We start from the raw sequence: 12203 nt of genomic DNA, 5'->3' as shown, positions 1-12203 counted from the left end.
TCATGTTGAGAAAGGATGGGATCATTTCGCATGTAAACACATATCAAAATGACCCACCAAAGCTGTCTGTTGTGTGACTATATGGGTTATTACTCTGGTCTTGCCATTTTCCCATCTGGAGGCTCATGCAGAACTCTGACTTGCAGACACATAGGAGATGGACATCTAAAGGATGGTAATTTTCATTCTAACTGTGAAAGTAGAAATTTTGAGATAAAAATGTGGCTCCAGTTTTAATTCTGAGAAAAAGTCAACCTCAGGTAGCAAAAATTTGGAAAATACTGTCTTAGCCTTTAAAGAAAGAAAGAAAGAAAGAAAGAAAGTTAGGAAGAATTGAGGAACCTGGTTAGCCACAGAAATCTTGTTTTTGTTTTGAAAACACCTCGTGAATTCAAATGTTTCTTCTAATGCTGTTAAGTACTGTGTCTTATCTTTTGCAGCTCTAGTTAATCTGCTTGATCAATAACATTGTTGCAAAATAGAATATTTAACTATACAAAGTAGCAAATATATCCAGATTGAGTCAAGTGATCTACAGTGTGTCTAGTAGACTTTTAGACATTGAGTGAAAGTTTTAAAAGCATGCATATAGTGGGAAGAACAGCTTTTAATACATGCACTTACGTTGAATGGTTGGAATCTTATTTGTGTTGGAGAATGGAGAATGAAAGTACCTTAAAAAGTATAAAGAAAGTATTACCGGTATATTCTACTGAATATGAGTAAGTTGTAAATTCTGTAGGAATTCATTAGATTTTGAGAAGAAATACCTTGTTAATAAGCTGTTTGATATGCCATTCAGTAAGTGCATTTAATAGCCTCTTTGATTTAGCACTGAGTACTGTATAGTGGTTTGTGTCAAGGAACCCTTGGGGAACACATAGTGATATAGAAGGCTGTGCTTAATTTGTACTTTTTAGGGGCAGCTAATTAATGTGTGTGTCATTTGTAAATCAGATGGAGGCAAAGCTGTAGCTACTAGGATCCTCATATATAATCTTGGAGCCAAACTATACAATGTGTTAAATGTGTGAAAGCATTTAATGTACGGTACTTGTTTCTTTCCCCCTTTTTTATGCATCGCTGTTAGGGCTTACATGACAAGCTACAACTGTCAAAATTCTCTCTTCTACACAACTATTAAAGTTGGAGGAGCCCTATCCACTTTTTCATCTTGCCACTCCAGTCATGGTCCCAATGAACTTAAGCTGCTATTTGCTCCAGAAGTGAAGCTGCTTTGGTGTCAATGTCAGCTTTCCTTTGGGGGCAACTTTAATTGAGAAAACAGTGCAGAGTGAAAGGGCTAAATTCATGAAGGCATTTAACATACAGTATTGTCTAGTTTGGCACTTTGAACTGCGAACAGGAAAATGTTTCTTTGGGTTCTTTTTGCAGTTTTATTCCTCTTTGGCACATTTTTTACCATCACATTATACCCTTTTCTCCATTGTATTGAGAACCAGACACTGAAATAAAATAAACCTAGCTGGATGACTTAGTTAGTCATAGCACAAGCTGGTGTTTAAACTTTCATTCAATGCTCAAAGTTCCTTGGACATTTGTTCACAGTTCATAATTGCTATTGCCTACTTCATCCAATTTTTTTTTGTAAGAACTCCTTATTATAGCAGTTGAATAACCTGCTTCACAGCTTCTTGATTAGAAAGCTATTCATTGTTCTGTGGAAATGGACTTTCAGGCCTGTAGCTGACAGAATTGAACTTTGAGCTGTTCCTGACTCCTCAAATGGTGTTGTTAAAGACTTGCACAACAGCAGGATTTTAATTTAATTTGTCATCCTGCATAGGTATTCAGAGCAAAACATGAGATTAGATGCTACTAATAGGCTGATCTCAGCATCAGCCCAGTGGTACAGAGTGACTGGGCAGGTAGCTGACACAATTTAATTGGTGCTAGCCATGCTGGTCCTGCCCACCTAACAGTTCGAAAGCACGCAGTACAAGTAGATAAATAGGTACCGCTCCGGCGGGAAGGTAAATGGCATTTCCGTGTGCTGCTCTGGTTCGCCAGAAGCAGCTTAGTCAAGTTGGCCACATGACCCGGAAGCTGTCTGCGGAGAAACGCCGGCTCCCTTGGAGCAAGATGAGTGTGCAACCCCAGAGTCGTCCGCGACTGGGCCTTAATGGTCAGGGGTACCTTTACCTTTACCTTAGCCATGCTGGATGTAGTGTAAGTCAGGCTGTCATGCTTCTTCCAGAGTTGCTGGCCCCCAATATAACCTGGAAATATGCCCTTAGAATCCTCTGCAACATTATGAAGGGGTTTTTAGGCGTATCTTCTGTTTTTATACAGCATTGCAGAAGGTTGGGCTTTTGCATTGCTTCCTGCATGGCCAATTCCTTCCTTGTGCAATCTGAGGATATCCCTAAGATCCTCTTTGATGGAATTATGTAACATATTTTAGGTCATATGGGAACTCCTTTATCTCTCCCTTCCTAGGATGATGCATGGTACTGAGGGAGTCCTAACCCCAGCAGTCACTTGAATCTGTTGCTCTGTAGAGTCTTCAGGGCCCACTAGGAGCACAGAAATGTATAGCTTGATATCTGCTGGCCTATTAGTGTTGGTACTGGTGGCATGGTCCAAATGATGAAGTGTCTTGAGATTGTAACTGCTCCTCCAGGTAATTTGCACAGCTTTTGTTCACATACTGGCTCCCTTGCTTCCCTTTTAGTTCCAGTTCTTGGATGCATCCTGGAGGGGTCTGTGCTAATTAGAATATAGATAAGTAGACGTTGCTATGAGGAATGTGCATTGCTTTGGGGAAGGGATAGATTCAGGTTACATGAAGAGGTTCTAGTTCCACTGCAGTTCAATTGACAATTGAACAGTTATCAAATTGAATGCTCCTGTCTGCGTGGTGACAATTGCCAGGCAAATAGGCTTGCACCATAGAGGAGAGTACCATATTTTTTCGCACCATAGGGCGCACCGGACCATAGGGCGCACCCAGTTTTTAGGGGGGGGGGAATCAAGAAAAAAAAATATTTCCCAGCCCCAAAGAGCAGCGTACAGGCTGCACACAACCTCTCCCTGCCAAAGGGGTTGCGCGCGGCTATGGCACAAGCCTGCATTCGCTCCATAGGACGCACACACATTTCCCCTCAATTTTTGGAGGGGAAAAACTGCGTCCAATAGAGCGAAAAATATGGTATGTGCATGTCTTGGGGGGTAGAACAACTCTCACCCTTTGTCATGGTCTGTCTACTTTCAGTTTGTTACCTGAAATTCAGAGCTCTGGCCTTTTCTTCACTAGGTGTTATGCAAACTCTCTAGAGGCATGAAAAACATAGCCACTTGAGATTTTTATGGGCTTTGTTCTGTTCATGTGTCTCAGAACCCTTGAGAAGACACAATAAGGAAGGCAAAAAAACCTAACGTATTTGTTGGAGATGATTTTTACACTACACAGAGAATCAGTTCTGTTCAAATTACCGTATTTTTCGCTCTATAACACGCACCAGACCATAACACGCACGTAGTTTTTAGAGGAGGAAAACAAGAAAAAAAATATTCTAAACGAAATAGTGGATATATGATTTTTGTGGTTCATGCTGTGGCCACAGACATGTGATCTGACAGTGAGTTTGGAGTAGCCCAATGCAAAAATCCTGAGGATCCATGTGGATCCATGCTTTGTAACCATGGAGGAGGGAAGGAAGGGGAACCATGGATCCTCTGCTCACGACTGCAGCAGATCCCCCCCGCCACCCGCAGGCATTCGCACCATAACACGCACAGACATTTCCCCTTACTTTCTAGGAGGAAAAAAGTGAGTGTTATGGTGCAAAAAATACGGTAAGTGAACCAGTCTAAAGTCACTGGACTTAAAAGGCTGTGATCCTGTCCTCACTTATTTGGAAATAAATCCTGTTGAATTTTTTAGTAAAGAAGTATAGACCTATTCTGTTAGTTACCTGGTCCTGTACACATTTACTTGGAATTAAATGTCAGTGTTCTCAGTTGGACTTACTCCAAAGTAAGTCCCCATTGGATTGCAGCTTTAAATTTATTCTCTATCTGAACATTTGTTTTCTTTCTCTTGGCAGAGCAAAACAGCTCAACAGCTTGTTACACCAATAACACTGGCTATGTGTCTATCAGAGCAAAGTGAATGGCAGCATGAGAAGCTTCTCATTGGCTGTTTGTGTGGGCTGTGCAGCTCCTGTTCCCCTTTTGTTTTCTTACTGGTGCCAGGCAGTGCAAATAAGCAATTGCTGATATAAGGTCCACCTGCTCAGCAGCTGGGCTGTATTTATTGGTATTTAACATACCCTAGGTAGAAGTGACTGCCACCTCTGCACTGGAGACTTTCAAACAGAGTGTCCAAAAGATCCACCTGTTTAGAATTCATCAGCTCAGCACTGTTTGCTTGGAGTTTGGTTCATTTTGAATTGAATCCTGGAAGCTGCTACAAATGTGAGCTTGCTTCTGAGCTGTCTGTTCTAATGTGTGAAAGCAGCTGGCCAACAGTAGACAAGTGCCAAGAAGGCAGCTTTTTAGGTTTGTGTGGGCAACTGCTGTGGATAAATGAGGTTTGCTCTCATCTCATTGTGTTCAAAGGCTAACTGACTTTATAACTCACAAAATTTCTCCAGAAAATGGGCATATACTAAAAGTTGTGTCCTAAGGTACAGTTGGGAGAATTTTGTGATAATTCAGTAACAAACTTTGAGGCTTAATGGTAAACTGTGGCAACTATTTGCTTCTGCTCTGTGTGCTTTATTTTACGTACCCGCATGAGAGATGTAATTGCTTTGCATAAAGTGGTCTCAATTCATCTTTCCTGAAGGTGAACTGTGTCTCTTGTGTATTTTATATTTAGAGAGTTCTGGGTCTTCCCACAAAGGCCATGGAGAAAAGGTTGGAAGACAATTTCAGCACCAGCTCTGTGAACATATTGGGATACTTATTTAGAAAAGCTGCCAAGTGCCTGGGCCATCTCCATCTTCTCTACATGTGTGCCTGCCTCAATGCCGCCTGTTCATATGCAGGTAATAGTTCACAATTCTCTTTCTGATATTTTTTTTTAAGATTGTGATGGTTGGGGTTACCATCAGAGAAGCTGTAGCAGCAAGATTCCTGCACTGAGCAGGGACTAGACTAGAACATGGTGCTTGCGGGGTGTTGCTCAGTCCTATGGAGTCTCTAGTGTGGGGTTCCTGGGTTCAGTATTATCCCACATGCTTTTAAACATCAGCATTATTATTTCTTTTATGAATTGCTTCCTACGAAGCATCTCAAGGCAATTTTACAATAAAAGATATGTAAAACAATTTTACATCTAAAATACTTATAAGAATTATATTAAAAAAACCAGTTTCTGATACAGCCTGGTATACACCAACCAATGGCTGGCGTCATCCAGAGTTTTGATGTGTGTTGTCATCAGTATGCTGATGTGACACAACGTTTATATCTCAAGTGGGTGTGGTGGTGCATATGCTGGATCAGTGCCTAGTCTTTGTAATGGACTGGATGAGAACCAACAAACTGAAGCTTAATCCAGATAAAACACAGGCACTATTGGTACTATTATTTGGACAGATGGAATGCATCCTGTTCTAGATGGGGTCGCACTTCCCTTGAGGAGCTGGTTCACAGCCTGAGGTACTCCTGGATCCAACATTGTTACTGTTGTCACAACTAGTAACAGTGACAAGTGCTGATTTTGATCTTGTACTTCTCAAGACCTCTATACTTAAAGGACCATCTCTCCACATATGAACCCTGAGATGAAGCCCTTCTTTGTGTGCTTTCCTCCAAGGGAGGTCCAGAGAGTGGTGATGAGAGAATGGACGTGTTCTGTAATAGCTTCCCACTTATGGAATTCTCCTACTAGGGAGGCAACCTGGTACCAAATTTGTCTAATTTCAGTGGCAGTCAAATCTGTTTTCATTTTCCTGTGCCTTTGGACAGCAGCAGCAATTGAATGTGGGTTTTTTTTTATTCTGGCTACACTTTTATTTTATTTTATTTCAAAAAAAAATATTGATTTTCCAGAAATGTTTAAACAAACAAAAAAACAAACAAACATAAATCACAACCTTATTTAAACCTATCTTATTGACATTGTTAATTATGTTTATTACTACATTTTGAATTTTGCTCTAAATTACATTGGGACTTTTATTTGTGAGAAGCAATTCATAGATGTAATAAACTAAACTAAAATAACTAAGAACATTTGAAACAGATGAAAGCAGGAAAGTGTAGTGGAGTAGTTTAAGGCCTCTCAAAGAGTAACTTATTTCACAGATTTCTTCTATCTTACAGTAATTCCCCACTGCCTCTTGCCGCTTGAAAAGTTCTTTAAAAATAAGCCTTCCAGCTGGCAAACTTGTACTCTTTTTTCAGAGAATAGGAGGGATCACTTATACTGACTCAGTTGCATTTGATCTCAGTGGGTTAGTACTATAGTTAGCAAAATCTCTGCCTTCTGGACAGGGATGCTGCTGTAATCTCCATAATTATCCTATGCTTTCTCTGACGTTCGGCAATTGGGAAATTTGATTAAGCTGATGTGCAGTAAGTGAACCATTAATCTCCAGCTTGTCACACAAAGTTGATTTAAAATTCATGGTTTATTATCTTTTTAGTTGTAGAGAGTAAGTAGTAATCATTACATGTTTTAAGTTAGAATGGATCTGCTTCTTTTTTCTTTTTTCTTCTTTTGAGATTAGTTTCCTGTTTCCTGAGCCTACTGGAGTCGTGTTTCAAAAACCACTGGCTTTTTTTGTCTTTTTAACCATAGCTATGATAATTTGTGTTGGTGGGTGGGGGCACTTTGAGGCTTCTATGGTGGAAGGTATTGTGGCCTTGTTTGAATGTAATTCTTTACAAACCTACATTTTGCCATTGAAATGCCTACTTCAGTGCATTCTGTTCCCACTTTTATACACACAACAAAATGAGTCCCAAAGGTTTAGTAGTAGGATGATTTTGGACATTTTTAAAATAACTTACGGAATTGCTTTATTAGAATTTAGAATTATTGTTCCAGCGTACTAAACTGTCACAGTCTGTCTCTTCTTAACTCCCACCTTCATAATGAATATTCACATACTGAAGAATGAAATTCTTCTTTGTTCCATACAGCTTTCTATTCAGTAGAAAGTGGATATTGTCTAGCTGTTACAATGCTATTAATAAAAAGCCACCATTGTTTTCAAACAATGTAATTGCATTGTTGCAGTGAAATTTTCTTTCTTTCTTTCTTTCTTTCTTTCTTTCTTTCTTTCTTTCTGTTACCCTGTCAGAGTTAGTTACAATCTCTTGAGAGAGAAAGATTCATGAATGTGGCAAAACTGCATTTTCTTAATTGATTGATTTTATTCTAAACTGGAGGCAACATAAGGCTAATATAACGTGCTGTGGTAAATCTGAAGTCAGCAACTGGTTAACTTCTGAGAGCTACATTTGAACATCAAAGATCTGTAACTGACGTCATTATTTTAAGCCTGTAATAAACGTAAGGTCAATAGTGTAGGCTACAATCTGTGTTGTTGTTGTTGTTTACTCGTTTAGTCATGTCCGACTCTTCGTGATCCCATGGACCAGAGCATACCAGGCACTCCTGTCTTCCACTGCCTCCCACAGTTTGGTCAGACTCATGTTGGTAGCTTCGAGAACACTGTCCAACCATCTCATCCTCTGTCATCCCCTTCTCCTTGTGCCCTCCATCTTTCCCAACATCAGGGTCTTTTCCAGGGAGTCTTCTCATGAGGTGGCCAAAGTATTGGAGCCTCAGATTCAGGATCTGTCCTTCCAGTGAGCACTCAGGGCTAATTTCCTTAAGAAGGATAGGTTTGATCTTCTTGCAGTCTGTGTTATTACATGTAATAAAAATAATGCTTGAACAGCATTTTTATGTGCTCAAAGTACTGCTTATGGTCATATTTACAACAACCTGATAAGGTTAGCCTAGTATTGTATTACTCTAATACAATAGGTTTCCTCAACTCGGCCCTCCAAATGCTTTTGGCCTACAACTCCCATGATCCCTAGCTAGCAGGACCAGTGGTCAGGGATGATGGGGATTGTAGTCTCAAAACATCTGGAGGGCCGAGTTTGAGGAAGCCTGCTCTAATCTTACTAATGAGAGGACAACCAGAGAGTTTAAAATGAAGACATCTCAGCCCATGTTCTTAGCTATTATGCTGATAAAAACCTATGGTCAATTCACAATATCTTGGAATTGCTTTCATTGTAGGCTGACATTATTTTAGAAATTTCAGAAACCACCTGGGGCATTTTTTGGCTGGGAGAAGCTCCCATTATCCTTGGTGGTATACTGTCTTCCTGTTCTGAATTGGGACAGCGGTAGGGGGCAAAGAGTTAAAGCCATACACCAGAGCCTCAATCTGGATCCCCACTCCACAATTGCTGTTTTGAAAGTAAAAATCTTGCATTAGTGCTGCTCCATCATAAACATCCAAGCAACTTTGACTTTTCTTTGTGTAGAGAAGGCCTGTTTGATGACACTGATATGGGTCCTTAGCAGAGCACGCTTTCCCCCTACGCAGTTGCTGTTTAAGCAGTTCAGCTGGCTGTCATGCAGTCACAGTGCTTGTGCAAGAAAACTGCCTGAGCCACTTGTAAGGGTTACGAAACCTTTAATGAGTGTGTCTATTTGGATAAGAAAATAAATACTTTGCAGTTCTTGAGCTGGTGAATTGTTTGCTCTGCTGTTTTAATAGCAGTCATCAGGTTTCTCTGGAATGACCCACCCTGCAAACTTTTGAGGAAGTAACTGAGGCATGCCATGTAAGTGGTTGATTCTACAGTATTTGTGTTCTACCTTTTTCAAAGCAGTGGTTGTTTCTCTCAGAGTCTAGCATACCCTCTCCATGTTAAAGAAAATTCTTCCTGTTGACTCAACAGTGTTGAGAATTCTCAAGGCTTTCCACAAAAAGGCAGGAAAAGATAGAAAATCCCCCCCCCGAGAAATACAAATCCCCCTTCCTCTTGTGGTGAAGCAACTCCTGGCTGCCATTCCCCATCTTTTGTTTATCTCCCTTACTCCCTTTGTGCTTATTTTCCTTGGGAATTGAGAGAGGAAGAAGCTGGGTAAATTAGCTATTAAGACAAGTGTCCACATGTCAGACATTCCCAGTTCAAGCTCCAGAGTTCCTTACACTTTGGATGCTATGTTTGTTTAAAAAATTTAAATGGCAACCTCAAGGGGTAGAAAGGGAACCAGATTAGAATCAGAAGCATGATATGTGGTGACAGTAGCTAATCCTTCATTCCTCCTTCACTATAGTACCAGTGACATCTCCCTCAAAGCTTCAGTTCATGTCAGGAGGGATACTTCTGTTAGCCCCGATGGAGACCTCTACTAGGGACTTTAGCAGCTTCAGGGAAGCAGTTTTCATTAGGGACCATGGCATAGGACAGAAGGTTTAACAACCCACCCACCTCTTGGTAGCATGGATATTGGAAAATTCCAGTGGAAGTGGAAGTGAAAATAACGAACGTTTGTTAATTTGTCTCATGTTCAGAATAGAAATGAGTTTGGCAAATATTATCAGTATTCACTGTTGTTTCCAGTCTGCAAACAATACATGATTGATGACATTTTGCCCCCTCTCATTTGCATTGAACTGATTGGCATTTGCATTGAAATGAATTGTGTGGAAAAGTATAATAACATAATTTCGTAAAATTCAGTTACATCAGTCAGCGATACGAATAACGTTTTTGTTGGAGGCTGAACTGCAGCAGAACAGAAATAGTGCAGCATGCAGAAAACATAGGTTGGACTAGAAATCAGTGCCTCACCCCTAGGCATGGCCTCAATCTCTCACCCCCAACATGGTTTCTATTTGATATGTAAATACCAGATACATGAAAGGCATTACATATCTTGTGTATGACCTAACTTGGCCCCTTGTTCTCTCTGAGACGGCTTCTTCCCCAGTGTCCCTTAAATCCTTCAGCTCTATAAAAAGCTTAATGATGCTACCCTTGCTGCAAGCATGCGCAAGGCAATTTCTGCTCCTTAATTATGTGGTTTCTTTCCCTTATATGTTTGCCAAAGCTTGGGCATTTTTAAGAAGCACAATGAGATGTCTGCTTTGGCTGACATTTGGTGACTAGGCAAAGCATTTAGAGGATTTATTTAATATATATGATGAGGAGGGAGACAAATGCAAATAAACAAAATGTAAGTACAGCTTGAATGTTTAATGGAAGGCAGCTGGCAAGAAAACATAATTAGGAATATTCAGCTTTGCCCATCTGTTTTCAGGATTCAAAGACTCTTCCCACCATTTCCTCCCTCCCATTCCATCTCAAAGCTGGCAGGAATACTGTGTCACCTATTTTAATTATGCTGCAGTGAATTTTTATGGTGCTTGACAGATTAATCAGCACACCAGACCAATACCAAACTCAGTAAGAATCTAAACTGTGATTTGCTTCAAATTAAATTTTAAACACACACACACATGCTTGAGAACCTGTCTAAGAGATCTCCAGGGATCTGTTGAAATAAACCCAATAAAGTTGGCCGCCAGCCCCCTTGATCCTGTTTATTTTTTTTTGTCTTTTAGGTGAACTTTGAGGAAAGCCTCAGTTGTTAAATCCACATTTTGTAAGACCAATCCAAACATAATTTTAATTTTTCTTTAAGGCTGCCAGTACTTCCAATTTGCTATGGAAAATGTATCACAGAAACATTTGCTTTATGGACCTCATGCCCTTGTTATTATGACACCTGTCCTTTCTCAGCCAGTGGTATTGGGTGCTCAGCCCCTTTGTTCCAAAATGAAGTCCAGCTGTGTGCTAAACACAGAATGAATTTTGGAACACAAGACTTTGCAATGCAGGATGTAATGAGGAACAAAATATTTAAAACACACATGCTTTTCACCCCAAACCTCATACTATTCTCAGGATTCATTCATGCCAGTATACACAAAGATGCCAGACTGTTCAGTGACCGGTTGTGGTGTTAGTAGCAAGCATCTTAATTGCTGAGAACTCTTCTGATGGCAGATTTTCTTCTAGGTCCAGTAATAATAATGTGTAATATTTTTGGAGCATATTAGTATATTCAGAATGCTTTACATGCAGTGGCCCATTTCACACGTAATGATAAGCCATGTTTTAGTGCTACATGGGTGACCATTAGAACAACAACTGAAAAAAGGCAGAACATGCAGAAAACGCTTGAATCACCATCTGATTTTCCTGATGTGAGCAAAGAAAGGATAGCAATTTTTAGTTTGGAAGCATTTGATATTTTAAATAGGATGAAAGGCTGAACATTGAGACCATTACTGGGCAAGAAACCAGGTAGGAGATTGGAATGTCAGATAAAGGCTGCACAGTATTTGTAACTAACTTGAATAGATGTGAAATTTACAAAGTACCCACTGAAGAACCACAAACGTGACATCCAACTGGCTAGTAGATTTTTCCTGTTTTGCATCTGAGTACAGACACTGTGGCTGTGTTATAGAAAGAAGAAATGAAATCCAGAGTTCATAGAATCATAGAATCGTAGAGTTGGAAGTAACCACAAGGGCCATCGAGTCCAACCCCCTGCCAAGCAGGAAACAAAGGAGTTTCAAAGCGGCTAACATTCTCCTTTCCCTTATCTGCCATACAGTTTGATGAAGAATATTAGGGTAGGAAAGAGCTACATCAGGAACATGCAAGGAAAAAAGAAAGAGGTAAAATGAGGGTCAAAACATTTTAAAATAAGAGGAAGTGTATATGAAAGCCTAACCCAATTCTGTGGCCATTGAATGCCTAGGGAAATATAAAACCATTAGGCTTTCAAACAAAAGCACAATAAGCACATCTCAGATTTAGAGGGAATTATCAGTGTTTATTTAGAAAGAAAAAAATATAACATGAAAAGATCATGGGAGAAAAATAGTCGTCTTTGATGTGCAATAATTAATTCCTTAACTGATGTGATAGCTTTATTGTCTTCTTTACCTTCTCCCTATTGTTGAGTTTAAACTTAATTCACTTAAGTGAATTGGTAACCTTTCGTTTAATGGCACAGTAGCAGCTAAGAACATAGCATGTGAATCAAGGAGTTGCCTTAAGGGTTAGGGCAATATGACCTGGTTATAAATTAATCTTGCAGAGGCCTATTTTCCCAGTCTAGTCATCTCACAGAGGCTAGCTGTCTATTTTAAAGTGTCCTTAATCCTTGGAACTTT

General features: G+C 39.9%; 1 protein-coding gene and 1 long non-coding RNA gene across 3 annotated transcripts in view; one reads left to right on the top strand and one right to left on the bottom strand.

Moving 5' to 3' along the window:
* Positions 1 to 12203, top strand: part of KIAA0319L (KIAA0319 like) — a 63800-nt gene that overhangs the window by 1644 nt on the left and 49953 nt on the right. The window contains exon 2 of the mRNA XM_082231521.1: positions 4847 to 5015. Within this exon, the coding sequence (XP_082087647.1) occupies positions 4874 to 5015 (142 nt within the window). The 5' untranslated portion in view covers positions 4847 to 4873. The remainder of the gene's footprint in view (positions 1 to 4846; positions 5016 to 12203) is intronic.
* Positions 7100 to 12203, bottom strand: part of LOC309537398 — a 70800-nt gene continuing 65696 nt past the window's right edge. The window contains exons 2-3 of one of the 2 annotated variants that reach the window (XR_014221883.1): positions 11404 to 11471; positions 7100 to 7845 (exon numbers count right to left, since the gene is read on the bottom strand). This is a non-coding gene — a long non-coding RNA (uncharacterized lncRNA). The remainder of the gene's footprint in view (positions 7846 to 11403; positions 11472 to 12203) is intronic. The other variant, XR_014221884.1, reaches the window with a different exon arrangement.

The sequence above is a fragment of the Podarcis vaucheri genome (assembly GCF_965113315.1).
Source record: "Podarcis vaucheri genome assembly, chromosome: 7".
Taxonomy (NCBI): domain Eukaryota; kingdom Metazoa; phylum Chordata; class Lepidosauria; order Squamata; family Lacertidae; genus Podarcis; species Podarcis vaucheri.
The sequence above is the reverse complement of the archived record's forward strand: the minus strand, read 5'-3'. Positions and strand labels throughout refer to the sequence as shown.